The sequence below is a fragment of the Cetorhinus maximus genome, chromosome 14, assembly GCF_964194155.1.
Source record: "Cetorhinus maximus chromosome 14, sCetMax3.hap1.1, whole genome shotgun sequence".
Classification (NCBI taxonomy): domain Eukaryota; kingdom Metazoa; phylum Chordata; class Chondrichthyes; order Lamniformes; family Cetorhinidae; genus Cetorhinus; species Cetorhinus maximus.
Genome location: NC_135892.1, coordinates 50,274,462 through 50,293,252, shown reverse-complemented (window position 1 = coordinate 50,293,252; position 18,791 = coordinate 50,274,462). Strand labels below are relative to the sequence as shown.

Here is an 18,791-nt window from a genome sequence, read left to right as displayed (position 1 = left end):
CCTTTTAGGTTTGCCAGCACATGTTCATTCTGCGGACCCCAAAGGGCCACCCCTGACACCGGAGAACCACTGAGCTTCTGTTGCACCTGCATCATCTCAGTGGGCATTAGTTCAGCAGCTAGTATCTCGGTGCACATTGGTGAGGGCACTTCGCACTCGCTTGAGGAGCAGACGGAGGCAGAGAGTGCCCAGGGCGCCGGCAATCGGAGGACTGCTGGGGACCAGGCTGATGCTCAGTCAAAGGCTAATGATGAGTCTCTGAAGTCGCCCATTAGGCATATGCTGGAGGTCCAGCGAGATGTGATGGAGGATCTGGTGGAGATCCATGAGAGTATGCGTGCCATGGTCTCCGTTATGGAGGAGTCCATGCGGAGCATCAGCACTGTGTTGACCCTCATGGCTGAGTGCACTGCCTCCTCCATTGAGAAAGTGGCGACTTTCATGGAGAGGCAGCTCCAGGGACAGAATCAGGGGTTTGGGGTTGCGCTCAGACCTGCAAGCCCTCACACACTGAGCTCAGGTGGTCAGTGCCAGTGTGGGAGATGGATGAGGCACCCAGTATCCCAGCTAGGTGCCTGTCCAACAGTGGTGAGCAGGGAGGTCCAGAGCGACCTCATGTTAGCGCATGAGCTTCCCATCGTCTCTGCGGGCTCCTCTCAGGGTGCTCTGGATCACAGCAGCAGCTCCTCCGCCCCTCTGCCAGTGACCATCGCATCTGGTGAGGCTGTGATGACTAGGGAGTTGACAGCCATGGCACTGGCCGCTCCCTCCCAGGCGGGGCCAGCACAAGCTCCACTGGTCAAAGGACGGCCACCACGGTCATCAAGGCCAACAAGACAGCAGAGTGCCAGTGAGGGGGTGGGGGAGGGCACCAAGATGTAGTACTCACCAGCCTAAGTTAAAGGCACCATGAGCACAAGAGGGACAGGTCACAGGTGATTTTATGTTCATTTATGTTTACTTTATCTATACTCGTCAGGGAATGAAGACCAGAGAAGTTTATGTAAATTGTTTGGAATTGTCAAAATGAGATAAATTTTGTTTTTGTCGTCATGGCCTGAGTATGCTTCACCTTTTTATTTTATTGGTGCAGGGTACGCCAGTATGTAATGCTGGATATAAGTGGCTCTGAATTTCATTGCACAGACACTGAGTGTTCTTTGTGTTCAAATGAAAGTGTCCTTTCAGATATCTGGGATGGAGGTGACAGCCCTGGCATGTGGTTGAAGCTGATCTTTGGTAGCCTAGCTGAAGGAGTGTTCGATCAAGGTATCCCTGGTGTCTCTGCCTCGCTGGAGGTTACCGAGGTCTGCCTCCGTGCCCTCAGCGTTCTCCTCACCATGCTCCTCTTCCAGCTCACTACTGGATGCATCATCTGTGGCCTGTGCAGCTGCGTCAAGATCCTCTTCCTCCAGTGGGTACCCCTTGTCGGTGCTAGATTGTGGAGAGCGTAGCGCACAACCACTTTCAGTGGCACCCGCTCTGCGGGGTATTGTAGTGCTTCCCCTGAACGGTCCAGGCATCAGAAGCGCATCTTGAGAAGATCTACAGTCCTTTCTACCACCACCCTTGTGGAGGCATGACTCATATTGTAACGCTTCTCTGACTCTGTTCTTGGGTGGCAGAGAGGCGTCATAAAACATCTTTTCAACGGATAGTCCTTGTCACCCAGCAGCTATCCACCCAGTCAGGGCTGGAGCACTGAAGAGCCTCGGCACCTGGGAGTGTCTCAGGATATAAGCATCATGGGAGTTGCCAGGGTTCCTTGCACAGACTTGCAGAATCTGCATCCTGTGGTCACACACTATCTGCATGTTCATGGAGTGGAATCCCTTTCTGTTGACAAAGGCAACCGGATGGCCCGCTGGCACCTTGATGACCACATGTGTGCAGTCAATGGCACGCTGGACGCAGGGGAAACTAGCAATTGCTGCAAAGCCTCTGGCTCCCTCAGCCTGGCTGGCCTCGTCCATATGGTAAAGAATAAAGGTTAGTACCTGCCTGAACAGAGCTTCTGTCATCAGCTTGACACAACTGTGGACAGCTGATTGGGAGACTTCACACAGATTCCTCACTGACCCCTGGAAAGAGCTGGGGGCATCGAAGTTGAGGGCTGCTGTGACCTTCAGAGCCACTGGCATTGGGTGTCCACCCACACAGTCGGAGCTGATCTCAGGCCCAATCATCTGACTAATGGAGGTCACGGTCTCCCTTGAGAGGCAGAGCCCCCTTCGGAATTGCACCTCAGACATATTGAGGTAGCTGCGTCACAGCCTGTAAAACCTGGCAGCAGGATAGTGGTGTCTTCTGTGGCCCATTCCGCCTTGGACTTCCTGCTGGCCTTGCGTCCCTTGTGCCTGCGCCTCTCCTCCCACAGGTCCCTCCCCTGGAAGCTGCATTGGGACACCTGGTCTCCTCTCCCTTCTGCCCCTGGCCAGGATTTTTCAGTCGGCATGCGGGGGCGGGCCCGACACACTGGCGCGTAAAATGACGTGTGATGCGTCCCGACGTCATCGCGCAGTCTCGAGATGTTTCGTTCGGCGGGTGCACACCAGAGTTGGCTTCGCGCCTGCTGATAACTGATGGGCCTATTAAAGCCATTAACGAAGTAATTAGTGTCATTGTTTATGCTGCCCGTCCAACCTTAAGATTGGCAGGCAGGCAAAAAGGCCAAGCGGCCTTTATGTTTTTCAGGAAACCTCATCCATGAGCAGGATGAGGTTTCCTAAAGTTTTTATTAATTAAATAACATTTTTTTCTGAAACATAAAAACATATCCCATGAGGGGACATGTTTCTTGAAATTTTAATTGGTTTTATTAATGTCTTTAACAATCGCAGCTCCGTGCCTCAGGGAGATTGAAGCGCTCTTTTGCACATGCGCAAAAGGGCGCTGGTCCCGACTCTCCCTCCTCCCCCCACCTGCAGAGGTAGCACTGTGCTACCACTCGTGTAGTATGCTGAGCGGGCCTTAATTGGCCCCCCCCTTGTAAAATGGTGGTGCAGAGCTGATCGCGGGTGGCGGTCGGCTCCGTGACCACCCCCGCCCACTCCTGCCGAGCCTGCCCACTGACTGAAAAACTCAGGCCCTTCTCATCCTCCTCAAAGGAGGTGTCACCAGCGGAGACCACAATCTCCATTACCAGGGTAATGGAAGGCTGTCTGATACCTGGAAAGGCCCATACAGTCTGAATCCTTTGGGGACCTTGCGGATACCAAGCAGACCTGGAATGAAGCCTGGAAATGCTAAGGATGAAGCCCCAAATAGAGATGACGCTGCCAAGTACTAACAAGTCACCAGCAGCAAACTATGTGCCCAACTCCTCACCACTCACACTGGCAATGCTGCTGACCCTTTTCATCCCACCCTTGGATGAGGTTTTTGAAAGTGTTGGCTGGCCGCCTGCCCATTTTGCCCATGCGGCTAGCATAAAATTGCACGGGCAATGAAAAATTGCCATCAATTGGACTGTTAATGGCCTTAAATAGCCTGTTAATTAATGGTGGGCGCAGCTCCCACACCTGCTCACGCCAGCCAAGCAAAATATCGCGTGCTATTTTACGCCCGATTGGGTTGGGCGTGCACCTGCCTGCGGGACATAAAATTCTGTCCCCAGTGTGTACCTCCTTCCAGTCTGAAAAACAGCCATTCGCCACAACTCTCTGTCAGTTAGCCTTTTTTTGTTATTCATGTTGTTAGTTTCCCTTTTATATCATGGGCTACAATTTTGCCAACAATCACAATATGTGGTACTTTATCAAACATCCTTTGAATATCCGTATACACAACATCAACTAGACTGCCCTTATCCACACTCTCTGTTACCTCATCAAAACTCAAGCAATTTAGCTCAATATAATTTGCCCTTAACAAATCTATGCTGGCTCTCTTTTATTAGTCCATACACATCCATGTGGGTATTTTCTCCCGGATTATTATTTCTAAAAGCTTCCCTACCATAAATGCTAAACTGATTGACCTATAATTTGTAAAGTATATCTTTCACCCCTTTTTGAACAAGGTTGTAACATTTGCTATCCTCTGGTCCTCTGGCATTACCCCTGTATCTAAAGAGGATTGGAAGATAGTGGCCAGCACCTCCACAATTTCTACCCTTACTTCTCTCAGCAACTTAGAATGGATTCCATCTGGCCCAGGTGACTTAACCACTTTTAAGTACTGCCAGCTTTTCTGGTGCCTCCTCTTTATCTATTTTTTTCTCAGCCAATACCCTGGTAACCTTCTCGTTTACCACTGCTTTGGCAAAGTCTTCTTCCTTAAGAACATAAGGAACAAGAGCAGGAGTAGGCCATTTGATTCCTTGAGCCTGCTCTGTTCTTTAATAAGATCATGGCTGATCTGAATGTAGCCTCAACTCTACTTTCCTGCTTACCCGCCAGAATCTTTGACTCTCTCGTAGATCAAAATTTTGTCTAACTCAGCCTTGATTATATTTGATGGTCCAGCCTCCACTGTCCTCTCGGGTAGAGAATTCCGAAGATTTATGGCTCTCTGAGAAAGAAATTCCTCCTCATCTCTGTCTTAAATGGGAGACCCCTTATTTTTAAACTGTGTCCCCTGGTTCTAGATTGCCCAACGAGGGAAAACATCCTCCCAGCATCTACCCCGTCATGCCCCCTCAGAATCTTATTGAAACTTATAAGATTCTTCTAAACTCCAATGTGTGTAGGACTGACCTGCTCAAGTTTTCCTCATAAGACAACTCTTCATCCCAGGAATCAACCTAGTGAAACTTCTCTGAACTGCCTCCAATTCAAGTATATCCCTCCTTACGAAAGGAGACTCTTCCTTGGTAAACACCAATGCAAAATGTTCATTTAGTACCTCCACTTGGTCCCTAATCGGCCCCAACATGCATCTGACAACTCTTCTACCATTAACATACCAATAGAAGGCCTTTGGATTCCCTTTTATGTTAGCCATTGAATTTATAAATTTGGACTGGAATGTGCTTTTGCTGATGGTTTTTATTTTTTTGTTGTCAGGAAGAGGACAGTGAAATGAAAAGAGGTAAGGGGCTTGAGACTGTTAGTGTTATTATTTCATCATGTAGATCCAAGGCTGAAAGACTGTCTACATTGTAGCCTCCCTTCTTCCTTCTCCTCCTCCAGTAACTCTTATTCCTCATCTCCCTGTACTTCAGCTTGTCGCCCGATAGTTGGCGGCAAGGGCTATTCTCTCATAATGACCAGGTTGTGCAACATTCCACACAAATTTTGATACCCACTCAGTTGAGTACTACAGACCTCCTCCAGAGTTGTCCAGGCAACAGAAACATTGCATGTGGATGCAGATGGTGTGCGGTACAATGTTTCTTATGGTAGCACGAGTCTCATTGTTGGCCTGCTATGCATGTCTGCATGGATTTCGGGCAGGGGTCTTAAGCCATGTCATCAGTAGAGATGTTGCTCAGTAGCCAGCCACTGACTTGCCAGAGTGTCTCAAATCCAGGTGACTCATAGGACTACAAAATGAAAGAATCAAGACTCCTGCCAGGATATCAGGCATTCACCCAAGTGATGCCTGTGGTCATAAATCAGCTGGACACTGAGGGAGCAAAATCTTTTTTTCTTCGTGAAAATGGATGAGATTACTTTTTTTTTAATTCATTCATGGGACGTGAGTATCGCTAGTTAGGCCCATCCCTAATTGCCCTTGAGAAGGTGGTGGTAGCTGCATTCTTGAACAGCTGCAGTCCACATGGTGTAGGTACACCTACAGTGCTGTTAGGGAGGAAGTTCCAGGATTTTGACCCAGCGCCAGTGAAGGAATGGTGAAATATTTCCATGTCAGGAAGGTGAGTGACTTGGAGGGGAACTTCCAGGTAATGCTGTTCCCATGTGTCTGCTGCCCTTGTCCTTCTAGATGGTAGTGGTTATGGGTTTGGAAGGTGCTGCCTAACGAGGCTTGGTGAGTTCCTGCAGTGCATCTTGTAGATGGTACACACTGCTGCCACTGTGCATAGGTGGTGAAGGGAGTGAATGTTTGTGGATGTGGTGACAATCAAGTGGGCTGCTTTGTCCTGGATGGTGCAAGCTTCTTTAGTGTTGTGGGAGTGTGTGATTCCATCACACTTCTGACCTGTGCCTTGTAGATGGTGGACAGGCTTTGGGGAGTCAGGAGGTGAGTTACTCGCCGTAGGATTTCTAGCCTCTGACCTGCTCTTATAGCCACAGCATTTATATGGCTAGTCCACTTTAGTTTCTGGTCAATAGTAACCTCCAGGATGTTGACAGTGGGGGATTCAGTAATGGTAATGCCACTGAATTTCACGGGCGATGGTTGAATTCTCTCTTGTTGGAGATAATCATTGCCTGACATTTGTGTGGCACGAATGTTACTTGCCATTTGTCAGCACAAGCCTGGATATTGTCCAGGTCCTGCTGCATTTGGACATGGACTGCTTCAGTATCTGAGGAGTTGCGAATGGAGCTGAACATTGTGTAATCATCAGCGAACATCCCCACTTCTGACCTTATGAAAGGAGGGAGGTCATTGAAGCAGCTGAAGATGGTTGGACCTAGGAACTACCCTGAGGAACTCCTGCAATGATGTCCTGGAACTGAAATGATTAACCTCCAACAACCACAACCATCTTCCTTTCTGCTAGGTATGATTCCAACCAGCAGAGAATTTTACCCCTGATTCCCATTGACTTCAGTTTTGCTAGGCCTCCTTGATGCCACCTCGCTTAAATGGAGCCTTGGTGTCAAAGGCTCTCTCCTCACCTCTGAAGTTCAACTCTTTTGTGTATGTTTGAACCAAGGCTGTAATAAGATCAGGAAATGAGTGGCCTTAGCGGAACTCAAACTGAGCGTCAGTGAGCAGGTTATTGCTAAGCAAGTGCCATTTGATAGCACTGTTGATGACCCCTTCCATCGTTTTACTGATGATCGAGAGTAAACTGATGGGGCGGTAATTGGCCGGGTTGGATTTGCCCTGCTTTTCATGTACAGGACGTACCTGGGCAATTTTCCACATAGTCGGATACATGCCGGTATTGAAGCTGTACTGGAACAGCTTGGCTAGGGGTGCAGTAAGCTCTACAGCACAAGTCTTCAGCACGCAAGTAGTCCTATGTTGTAGCATCATCAGGTTGACACCTCATTTTTAGGTATGCCTGGTGCTGCTCCTGGCATGCCCTCCTACACTCTTCATTGAACCAGGGTTGATCTCTGGCTTGGTGGTAATGGTAGAGTGAGGATGAGGTCAAGTATGTTTTTTCCCTCTTATTAGTTCCCTCACCAGCTGTCATAGACCCAGTCTAGCAGCCATGTCCTTTAGGACTTGGCCTGCTTGACCTGTAGTGGTGCTACCGAGCCATTGTAGTCCCTGGCCCAGAGTGTATTCTGCGCCCTTGCCATCCTCTGCTTCCTCCAAATGATATTGAACATGGAGGAGTACTGATTCATCAGCTGAGGGGGGCGGGAGTGCAGAGGGGGAAGTGGGGGGTGCTGGGGCAGTACGTGGTAATCAGCAGGAGGTTTCCTTGTCCATGTTTGACCTGATGCCATGCAATTTCATGGTGGCCAGAGTCGATATTGACAACTCCCAGGGCAACACCCTCCCGACTGTATACCACCATGCTGCCACCTCTGCTGCGTCTGTCCTACTAATGGGAGAGAACATACCCAGGGACGGTGGTGGTGGTATCTGGGACATTATCTGCAAGAAATGATTCCGTGAATATGACTATTATAAGGCTTTTGCTTGACTAGTCTGTGAGACAGCTCTCCCAATTTGGCACTAGCCCCCAGATATTACTAAGGAGGACACTGCAGGGTAAACAGGGCTGAGTTTTCTGTTGTTGTTTTAGGTGCCTAGGTCAATGCTGGGTGGTCTTGTCCAGTTTCATTCCTTTGTGACTTTTTAACGGTTGGATAAGACTGAGTGGTGTGCTATGCCATTTCAGAGGGCATTTAAGAGTCAACCACATTGTTGTGAATCTGAAGTCACATGTAGGCCAGACCAGGTAAGGACGGCAGATTTCCTTTCCTAAAGGACATTAGTGAACCAGATGGGTTTTTAAAACAATCAACAATGGTTTCATGGTCATCACTAGACTTTTAATTCCAGATTTTTTTTATTGAATTCAACACCATCTGCCATGGTGGGATTCAAACCCGGATCCCAAGAGCAATACCTGTGCTACTACGTCCACTGCCACATATACATAGCACATGTAAGGCAATGTTAGTGCAGTCAATGACACCCTTTGCTATGAGGTAGCCTGCAGTCTGAGCAAATCCTCATGCTTGCTCTGCCTGCTTGTATTTGTATAGAGAACCTCAGTGACAACTGCGAAATATTGCTTTTTTTCTCCAGCAACCCCCTGAAAGGAGTCAGGTGCATAAAAGTTAACAGCCTTGCTTTGAGCTTCAAATTGCAGCTGTAGCAGTTGGCAGATTTTAGTCACAATCATTTAGTGAACTGAAAATATTTTGGGCAATGCCCTTGCTGAAATTAAACGAAGACAATTGCTCCCTAAAGACCTGCTGAAAACCCTTCTTCCCTTTTTCCCCACTTCCAGCATCTTGACCTGCTCTGCAAGGACTTTTGTAATTCTCCCTACCAGGCCACTCATGTCTGGAAGCAATTAGTGTCAGCACAAGCTTTTAAATCAACAATAAAGTACATTAGCACAATCCAGACCACCTCTAAAGACTATTAAGACTTGAATCAAGATTAGAAAAACTCTGAAAATGCATGCAATTGCACCAGCAACCAGAAGAAACAATCCAGCAACTAATTTGTAAATAGTTCATGATCCCTTAAGTAGTGCTGCTGGAGGTGTTCTTCATGACATTTAACATCATGTTCAGCTGTCTGAGGTTAAAACAAAGTATAGGCTGGAGTGTGGCATTTGAAAATGGCAACGTTGGCATTAAATCAACATTGTATATACTGATGGACATCATAATCTGCCTGCATGTGCAAGGTGGTGTCCGGTGCGCTCCCCATCAAAAGTGTGGCCATGCATTTTGGAATTGTATGAATTCACCATATCTACCATGTATGGTAGAAAGTTATTCAGGCTAGGAAGGGGCCTAAGCAGCTACTAATCTCTGCTGGAGCAATTGTGGAGATGTTACAGTTGGCTTGATGTCTCCACACAAGGGAAGGCAAGAAAATGAACCAGAATTCCTGTGCATGTGTGGATCTACAAAGTATGAGCAAAGACAGCATCACGCTCAATAGTAATGTCTCCAATTTCATTAGCCTGCTGCCATTTACAGTCTTACCTCACATATAAAGAATAATCACTTAGGCCAGATACCAGAAGATTGCTGGTACCTGTGAAAATACAATCCAGCATGACTCACTACCTTCAGAAGTGGAGGAAAAAAATTACCAAGATTTTCCTTGTAAAATTTCTGCAATTTGTTGCTTCAGCTTGCTGATCTTCTCATCCCTGCAGCTGATTTCTGATGTGCTTTCTCTTAGTATTGTGGCTAATTTTTCCTCATGCTGTATTAAGTGAAACAAAAGCACAGTAAGGTTTAGAATAGGATGGATTCCACCAACACTTATAAAATGCTGCTGTAAAAAAAACTAACCAACTTTTTGAGGTGCTCAGTTTTTTCTTCAAACTCCTTCCTACTTTCATTAAGTAACCGCAACTTTTCTGCTGCTAATGTTTCCGCTTGTTTTAACTTTTGTTCTGTCCGTTCATGTTCTTTTTTAACCAACTGACTGCATTCAGAAATCTGTGGAAAATGTTAACAGATACAAATTTGTTTTAAAAGAATATCTCCAATTAAAATTATGGCAACCAAATCCACATCTGCAGGATACAAGTTGTACTTATTAACATCTGCCTTATGAAGTACTGTTGTGTCTTTGATTTTGTTCTTTTATTCTTTGTTTCCTGAGGGAAAGACTCACAATGGGAAATGGCTCCAGTGGCCATTATTTTTTCTTTATTTGTTCATGGGATATGGACATCACTGACGAGGCCAGCATATGTTGCCCATCCCTAATTGCTCTTGAAACTGGCAATTTCAGAGGGCACATAGGCCGCATGAGGTCACATGTAGGCCAGATCATGTAAGGACAGCAGAATGCCTTCCCTAAAGAGCATTAGCAAACCAGATGGATTTTTAATGACAATCAATAATAGTAATCATGCTCACCATTGCTGAGACTAGCTTTATATTCCAGATTTATTAACTCTGAATTCAATCTGAATTCAAATTCCACCAGCTGCTATGCTAGGATTTGAACCCATGTCCCCTGGAGCATTAGCCTGGGCCTCTGGATTACTCATACAATGATATTACCACTATGCCACTATCTCCCCCATTCTGCTCTGAGCAGTTATTTGACTGAGGGGCCATCACGCTTGAGTCTGACTTATCCTCACACATCTTGAATTCACCAACAGGGATTAATGGGTAATAATTAACAAGGAAACCCTGGCCCATACTCACTGGCATAAGATGTTAAAGCTAGTTGTAATACCCTATTGCAATTCAGAGAGCTGTGACTTATTGAGCCTGCACAGACCAAGAATTGAACCTGCAATTTTTCTGGGCCTATATTAATTAATACTAATGTCACATATACCCATTAAATCATTGGGGAAAACTTCTTGATGATGCTTTTGTTTATTTAAACACAACAGTTTAGATTACTCACCACTATAGAGAGGAGGCTTCTGAAAATCAGTTTTCTTATTTAATACAGAAAAAGTTTATCTTAACTTGGACAACTGCATCAAAAATAATTTTCCATTCCAGGCCCATGTCCTGTGGTAGGGGCAGGAACCAAGAGTGTTACCGCAGAGCCAGGTGGGAATTTGCGCCGAATCGCACGATGCTGGGCTCATTAATTATGCAGTCGGGAGCTTCTCAATGTATTGTGCAGCAGGGTGGGCTGGATGATGTGCGACCCGCCGTCATATCCGGGTGCCATATTTAAAAATGTGCCCAGATATCAATTTCTTTGTCGTGAACCCACCATGGAAGGAGGAGATGGCCCGGTGATATGGAGTTCGGCCCCCAGATTCAAAGCTTCTCTCAATGTGCTGCTCAATGTAGTGGAGGCCAGGAGGGGCGTATACTACCCCAAGGATGGAAGGAGGAGGCAGAGCCGTGTGACCAACACTGCAAGGGAGGGAGTTGCCAGGGTGGTTAGTGCCCATAGCCTCCACCAGAGGACTGCTGTGCAGAGCCGAAAACGGATGAAAGATCTCAGCCACGCCGCCAGGGTAAGAGAACCCTCAATTGCTCACACTCACCTCACTAAATGGCAGAGGGGACATGGGCCTCAGTGCAAAGGCACCATGCATGCAGCCCATACATAAAAGAGCTACTCAATGTGATAAGGTGATGCCTCATAGACTGCAGTAGGACTATCTGATCTGCAGGTGGAGAGGACACTATAGGTTCTTGACCCTTACACACAGAGAGCTCAGATGTTGTCTGGGGAAGGGGGTTAGGCACTGAGGGCAACCAGCAACCACCACTAATGGCATGTTTCTGTGAGCCTTATCCTTCTATCTGCATGGGCTCACCGCTCTGGAGGGTGCTGCCCCCAGAACCCTTGTGGACAATCTGCAGTGCATCAATCACGTGGTACATAATCCAGTGGGTTATTTGTAAGAGTGGAAGAATGAGAAAGATACCTGAAGCCCAATAGCTCTCAACCTCATCTCTCTTTGCACAGGAAAAGTTACGGCACAACAGGAGAGAGAGAGATAGAGAGGGAGAGAGAGAGAGAGACAGACAGAGAGAGAGAGAGAGAGAGAGAGAGAGAAGACGGGAGGGGGCCCACCTGAACTGAGGAACCTTACAGAGTTGAGGAGCTAGCATCCGAGCTGGCAGGGGAGGAACCAGACGAGCCTGTACAGACGGAGAAGTTGGCAAGCAGCCTCCATCCAGTAAGGATCCATGCCCGTTTTAGAAAAATAAAGGGTAAGAGAGGCATAAGTGGACATTTGGCCGCTGGAAAATGACGCTGGAGAAGTAGTAGTGGGGAACAAAGAAATGGCGGAGGAACTGAATAGGTACTTTGTGTCAGTCTTCACAGTGGAAGACACGAGTGACATCCCCAAAGTTCAAGAGAGTCGGGGGGCAGAGGTGAGTATGGTGGCCATTACCAAGGGGAAGGTGCTAGGAAAACTGAAAGGTCTGAAGGTGGATAAATCACCTGGGCCAGGTGGATTACATCCCAGGGTTCTGAAGGAGATAGCTGAAGAGATAGTGGAGGCGTTAGTGGCGATCTTTCAGGAATCACTGGAGTCAGGGAGGGTCCCAGAGGACTGGAAAATCGCTAATGTAACCTCCCTGTCTAAGAAGGGAGTGAGGCAAAAGACGGGAAATTACAGGCCGATTAGCCTAACCTCGGTCGTTGGTAAGATTTTAGAGTCCATTATTGAGGATGCGATTTCAGAATACTTGGAAGTGCATGGTAAAATCGGGCAAAGTCAGCATGGTTTCATCAAGGGGAGGTCATGCCTGACAAATCTGTTAGAATTCTTTGAGGAGGTAACGAGTAGGTTAGACAAAGGAGAGCCAATGGATGTTATCTACTTGGACTTCCAGAAGGCCTTTGACAAGGTGCCGCACAGGAGGCTGCTCAGTAAGATAAGAGCCCATGGTGTTAGAGGCAAGGTACTAGCATGGATAGAAGATTGGCTGTCTGACAGGAGGCAGAGAGTGGGGATAAGGGGGTCCTTCTCAGGATGGCGGCCGGTGACTAGTGGAGTTCCACAGGGGTCAGTGTTGTGACCACAACTTTTCACTTTATACATTAATGATCTAGATGAAGGAACTGAGGGCATCCTGGCTAAGTTTGCAGATGATACAAAGATAGGTGGAGGGACAGGTAGTATTGAGGAGGCGGGGAGGCTGCAGAAGGATTTGGACAGGTTAGGAGAATGGGCAAAGAAGAGGCAGATGGAATACAATGTGGGGAAGTGTGAGGTCATGCACTTTGGTAGGAAGAACAGAGGCATAGACTATTTTCTAAATGGGGAGAGAATTCAGAAATCTGGAGTGCAAAGGGACTTGGGAGTCCTAGTCCAGGATTCTCTTAAGGTTAACTTGCAGGTTGACGCGGTAGTTAGGAAGGCAAATGCAATGTTGCGAGAGGACTAGAATATAAAAGCAGGGATGTGCTGCTGAGGCTTTATAAGGCTCTGGTCAGACCACATTTAGATATTGTGAGCAATTTTGGGCCCGGTATCTCAGGAAGGATGTGCTGGCCCTGGAGAGGGTCCAGAGGAGGTTCACAAGAATGATCCCAGGAATGAAAGGCTTAACATATGAGGAACGTTTCAGGACTCTGGGTCTATACTCGATGGAGTTTAGAAGGATGAGGGGGGATCTGATTGAAACTTACAGAATACTGAAAGGCCTGGATAGAGTGGACGTGGGGAAGATGTTTCCATTAGTAGGAGAGATTAGGACCCGAGGGCACAGCCTCAGAGTAAAGGGAAGACCTTTTAGAACAGAGATGAGGAGAAGCTTCTTTAGCCAGAGAGTGGTGAATCTATGGAATTCATTGCCACAGAAGGCTGTGGAGGCCAGGTCATTGAGTGTACTTAAGACCAAGATAGATAGGTTCTTGATTGGTAAGGGGATCAAAGGTTACGGGGAGAAGGCGGGAGAATGGGGTTGAGAAACTTATCAGCCATGATTGAATGGCGGAGCAGACTCGATGGGCCGAATGGCCTAATTTCTGCTCCTATGTCTTATGGTCTTAGTCACATAGAAACCTAAGGGTCATGCAGGCCTCCGTGTTGGAGGTAGCTCATGCAGTCACTCATTCTCTCCTCTCTCCATTACAGATGCCAGCAAGAAGAGGCAAAGGCCAGAAGTCCTGTCTAGCCCACAGAGGACTGAGGACATTGGGGAGGATGGAGAAAGTGCACCTGTAGAGCTGTCACAGCAGTCACCTGTACCCTCCACCAGGCCAGAGACACACACCTTGGTGGGTACTAGATCCAGTTCAGACAGGGGCTCAATCTGGTGGTCACCACACAGACACATGTCCACAGCAGCGGGAGGCAGGGTCAGCCAAGTTCACCGGCACTCTGAGGACTGCTGCGGGAGAGGCATCTGAGATGTCCAAGTCGGATAACAAGCCACTGAGATAGAACCTGCCCGGGATGCTGGGGAGGCAGCTAGAAGTGGGGAAACATCAGGCAGAGGTAGCGGAGGCCCTCAACAGAGCAGCATGTGAGGCGGAGTCCGTCCGCCTGCTCTCTGATGAAGTGGTTCAGACCCGTGCGCACATGGAGATCTTGATGGGGAGGATGGCAAATGCCATGGAGAACCTCGTCTAGCAGAACGCCAAGTTTCTGTCGGAGATGCGCGCAGACCTTCGCTTCATCTCTGTAGTCATGGGTGAGATCTTGCAGTTGCTCCATGAGAGGGGGATGGGCTCCTCAACCTCCCTCCAGGTGCCTTTTCTCCTCAAGGAGTCAGAGAGGGGCCCTCAGCACCCAAAGGGAGGAGGAGCGGCTGTTGGACATCCCTGGGATCTCCACTCAGAATTCTCTGAGGTTGTCCAGCCCTTCAGAATCCCCCTTGCCTGTGACCCCTTCAAGCTTCATCCTCTTGTGACCACAGAGCGAGCAGCTGCCCCACAACAGGAGAGCCAAAGTAAGCCGGGGCCCTCTAGCCCTTGAGTTTCCAGTGGATGCCTGCCAAGGTCGTCCAAGACAAAAGGGCAAACTGGGGTGTCAGTTGGACACCTAGAAGAAGTGGTAGGGAACGAAAGATTAAGAAGTTATGATTTTACATGTAGTTGCAAGGGTGCACTATAACTGTTCATGTTCTTGCACTTTTGTAAATAGACTACACTTGCACTTTAATGAGGTCTGATGTGGTTTAATTGTGATTTTTAGTTCAGACCACATTTAGATATTGTGAGCAATTTTGGGCCCGGTATCTCAGGAAGGATGTGCTGGCCCTGGAGAGGGTCCAGAGGAGGTTCACAAGAATGATCCCAGGAATGAAAGGCTTAACATTTGAGGAACGTTTGAGGACTCTGGGTCTATACTCGATGGAGTTTAGAAGGATGAGGGGGGATCTGATTGAAACTTACAGAATACTGAAAGGCCTGGATAGAGTGGACGTGGGGAAGATGTTTCCATTAGTAGGAGAGATTAGGACCCGAGGGCACAGCCTCAGAGTAAAGGGAAGACCTTTTAGAACAGAGATGAGGAGAAGCTTCTTTAGCCAGAGAGTGGTGAATCTATGGAATTCATTGCCACAGAAGGCTGTGGAGGCCAGGTCATTGAGTGTACTTAAGGCCAAGATAGATAGGTTCTTGATTGGTAAGGGGATCAAAGGTTACGGGGAGAAGGCGGGAGAATGGGGTTGAGAAACTTATCAGCCATGATTGAATGGCGGAGCAGACTCGATGGGCCGAATGGCCTAATTTCTGCTCCTATGTCTTATGGTCTTAGTCACATAGAAACCTCACCCGCCACCTTCCCCCCACCCCCCCACCATCTACAAGGGGACGCCCCAGGATGGGTCTATGTCCCTGGAATCATGCATGTGCAGGGAGGCAGGAATCTTTGTCAGGACCCTTGCGAGCCATGTGCAAGAAGGTTCCCACGCACAGTAAGCCTTTGCCCTTCATGCGCTCATCTGTTGAAATGCCTTAGCATTGTCAGTACTACGTGCTGGGGTTCCCCTTCAGTCATCCAGTTGAGCTGACACGCCGCTCTGCCCACCCGCAATGACCCAACTCCCATGCAGCATCTCGAGACAGCCACCTCGAGGCTTTAGACAGTTGCAGCAGCCATGGTGCATATGACTCTTCAGGTTGCGACCGACACTTCCCAACCTCTCCCCATGACCCACACCCCTCGCCGCTTTCCCGCCCCCCCCCCCCACCCCACCCCACAAAATCATTGATCCTCCTGGTGTGACCATAGACCTCCCCATAGTCACCCTACAACCCTCCCCCATCACCCTCTGTCTCGTGCAGGTGAATGTCCACGTCCCCTATCTTCCCGAGGAGTGTCCCTCTGAACCTCTTTTCCCTCTTCCCCTTACCATGCCCGTTCACACCTGCACAACCCCTATCCTCGTTCACACCTGCACACCCCACACACCCCCCTCGCCCACTCTCCACCATAGCCCTTCGCACCCTCCCGCTCCATACCACCTCACCCATTCCATTCTCTTTCTCCTACCACCCCCAACCTCCCCTGCCCTCCTCTAGGCCTCCACACCCACCCCACCTCTTCATTCCTCTCCTCCCCGCCTAATCCCCCAATCCAACCATCGTGGCCCAACAGTACCTCATGCAACTGACCACCTGCAGCACGAAGATCCACGTCCTGGAGGCTCCTGCATCGCAAAGATGCACGTCCTGCAGGATCCTACAGAGCAAAGATCCAAGTCCTGGAAGCTCCTGCAGTGTAAAGATCCACATCCTAGAAGCTCTTACAAAGCAAAGATCCACGTCCTAGAGGCTCCTGCTGTGCAAAGATCCACGTCCTAGAGGCTCCTGCAATGCAAAGATCCACGTCCTAGAGGCTCCTGCAGTGCAAAGATCCACGTCCTAGAAGCTCCACCAGCCACTGCTGCACGTGGTATTCCAGGGTCCATGGTCACTGGAGGCCTCCATCTTTCAATTTCCGCAACTTGCCCCAGGCCTTCTCACAGGTTAGTCCTGATATGTCCACACCACATTGGTCCAGACATGTTCTGGACACCGGCGTGATATCCCGCTGATGGCATGGCTAATTGTAATTGGGCGGGGGGGGGGGGGGGGGGGGTGGCACGGTGAGGGAGACAATTCCTATTGGGGTTTCATCTGCATACAATTAATGGGATGCACAATGGCTTCACATCGACCTCTTGTGGGAACGGCGACCTGCCATGACAGGCAGGAGTGCACGTTCCCGCCATCATTTCACGCTGGTGGGAAACTGATTTTTAAGCTCCCACTGCATTGTTCCCCCTGCGCCCGCCATCACACCTGCCACTGTTGGGGCTGGAAAATCCCAGCCATAGCATTCTTTCCTAAAAATTCAAGACTTTGGAGCTCTTTACCTCCATTTAATATTTCTTTCCTTTATAATCTTCAGGCTTTTAAAACCCAAGTTACACTGAATCATTAATTTACGGCATTTTCTTTACTCTTTCCAAACTTGGTTGTACCCTGCACAACGTTGTTGCACTGACCCTAAACTTAGGTGTCTCGCAAATACAGCAAAACAAGCAAAAGAACAAGAGTTCTTGAGTGGCAAGAGCATTTAGACAGGGCCCAGTATTTGGACAGCAACATCATTTATATCAGAAGCTAGGCTGTGAAGCAGCTATACTTGAGCCAGCTCAGGGATAAGATCAAGGTCCAGGCTTAAACATCAGCAACAGTAACCCTAATCCTAACCTTACCCACCACTGTTTTTAAATGGACTGGGCCTGTTATTACTAGGAATGTCCTTAAACCCTTTCTTGAACAAGGGTATCATATTCCAATCCTTTGGCACTTCCCTGGCATTTAGGGAAGATTGGAAGATTATGTGTGGCAAACCCTTCTGCTATCTCAACCCCCACTTCCCTTAACAACCTGGGATGCAAGCCATCCGAACCAACTGACTTATCCACTCAAAGTGTAGCCACTTTTCCAGTACATCCTGCCTATCAATATTTGCCCCATCCATTACCTCCACCATCTCCGCCACTACCAATATTTTGTCAGCAACCTTTTCCTTAGTAAACACTGATATAAAGTATTCATCAGGTGTTCTAGCCTTGCCCCGCGTCTCTAAACATTTGTCCCAAATCGGCCCCACCCCGCCTCTTACCACCCACTTACTATTTACTAGCCAGCAGAAGATTTATTGGGTTCCCTTTTATGTTGGCTGCAACCCTACTCTCATAATTTCTCTTTATCAGTCTTATTTTCCTCACTACTTATGCTCTCAACTTGTTGTATTTGGCCCATTTCTCAATTGGAGAGTTCACTGGACATGCATTATACACTATTTTCTTTTTTTTTTATTGTATTCACTATCTCCCTTGTTATTCATGGTGCCCTGGCTTTGGTTCCCCCTTCCTTTTCCTCTTGAGGTGTCAGCTGTGGCTCAGTCCATAGCACCCTCACCTTTGAATCAGAGGGTTGTGGGTTCACGTCCCACTCCCGGAAACCAAGAACTGTGATTGTACTCGAAAGAGTTGCAATCTGTGACTGTTGATAACTCGAAAGAGTTTCCTTTTCCTCTTGTTGGGATGTAACTAGCCAGCACTCAAAACATCTCTTCCTTAAAGATCATCCACTGTTTTGTACTGTTTCTCTTGTCAAATTTCGGTTCCATTTTACCTTGGCTAGATCCCATCTCATCCCATTGATTAGCCCTCTTCCAATTTAGAATTCCTACTTTAGATCCTTCCTTGCTTTTCTCCATTACTAATCCAAACCCTGTGATACAGTGATCACTCTTATTCAAGTGCTGTCCTACAGCCATTTTGTACACCTGACCCACCTCATTCCCCAGCACCAGACTCAGCAATGCCTCCTTCCTCATTGGACCGGGAAAATACTGGTCAAGTAAGTTCTCCTGAACATTTCAGAAATTCCTCTTCTCTTTTCCTTTTACTCTAACATTATCCCAATCGATATTTGGGTAATTAAAGCCCCTTGCCCCGCAATAATATCACTTTTTAGAGCTTGCACATCTCAATTTCCCTGCAGATTTGTTCTGCTACCTCTCTCTCTCATTACGTGGAAGCCTATAGAATATCCCCAGTAGTGTGATCATACCTTGTTTGCTTCTCAACTCTAACTAAAGGAATTCT

General features: G+C 48.0%; 1 protein-coding gene across 2 annotated transcripts in view; it reads right to left on the bottom strand.

The window, feature by feature from the left end:
* Window positions 1-18,791, bottom strand: part of LOC144689648 (uncharacterized) — an 88,025-nt gene that overhangs the window by 43,093 nt on the left and 26,141 nt on the right. For both annotated transcript variants that reach the window (XM_078556897.1, XM_078556898.1), the window contains 2 exons: window positions 9,579-9,728; window positions 9,374-9,489 (listed from right to left, as the gene is read on the bottom strand). In XM_078556897.1, the coding sequence (XP_078413023.1) occupies window positions 9,374-9,489; window positions 9,579-9,728 (266 nt within the window). The remainder of the gene's footprint in view (window positions 1-9,373; window positions 9,490-9,578; window positions 9,729-18,791) is intronic.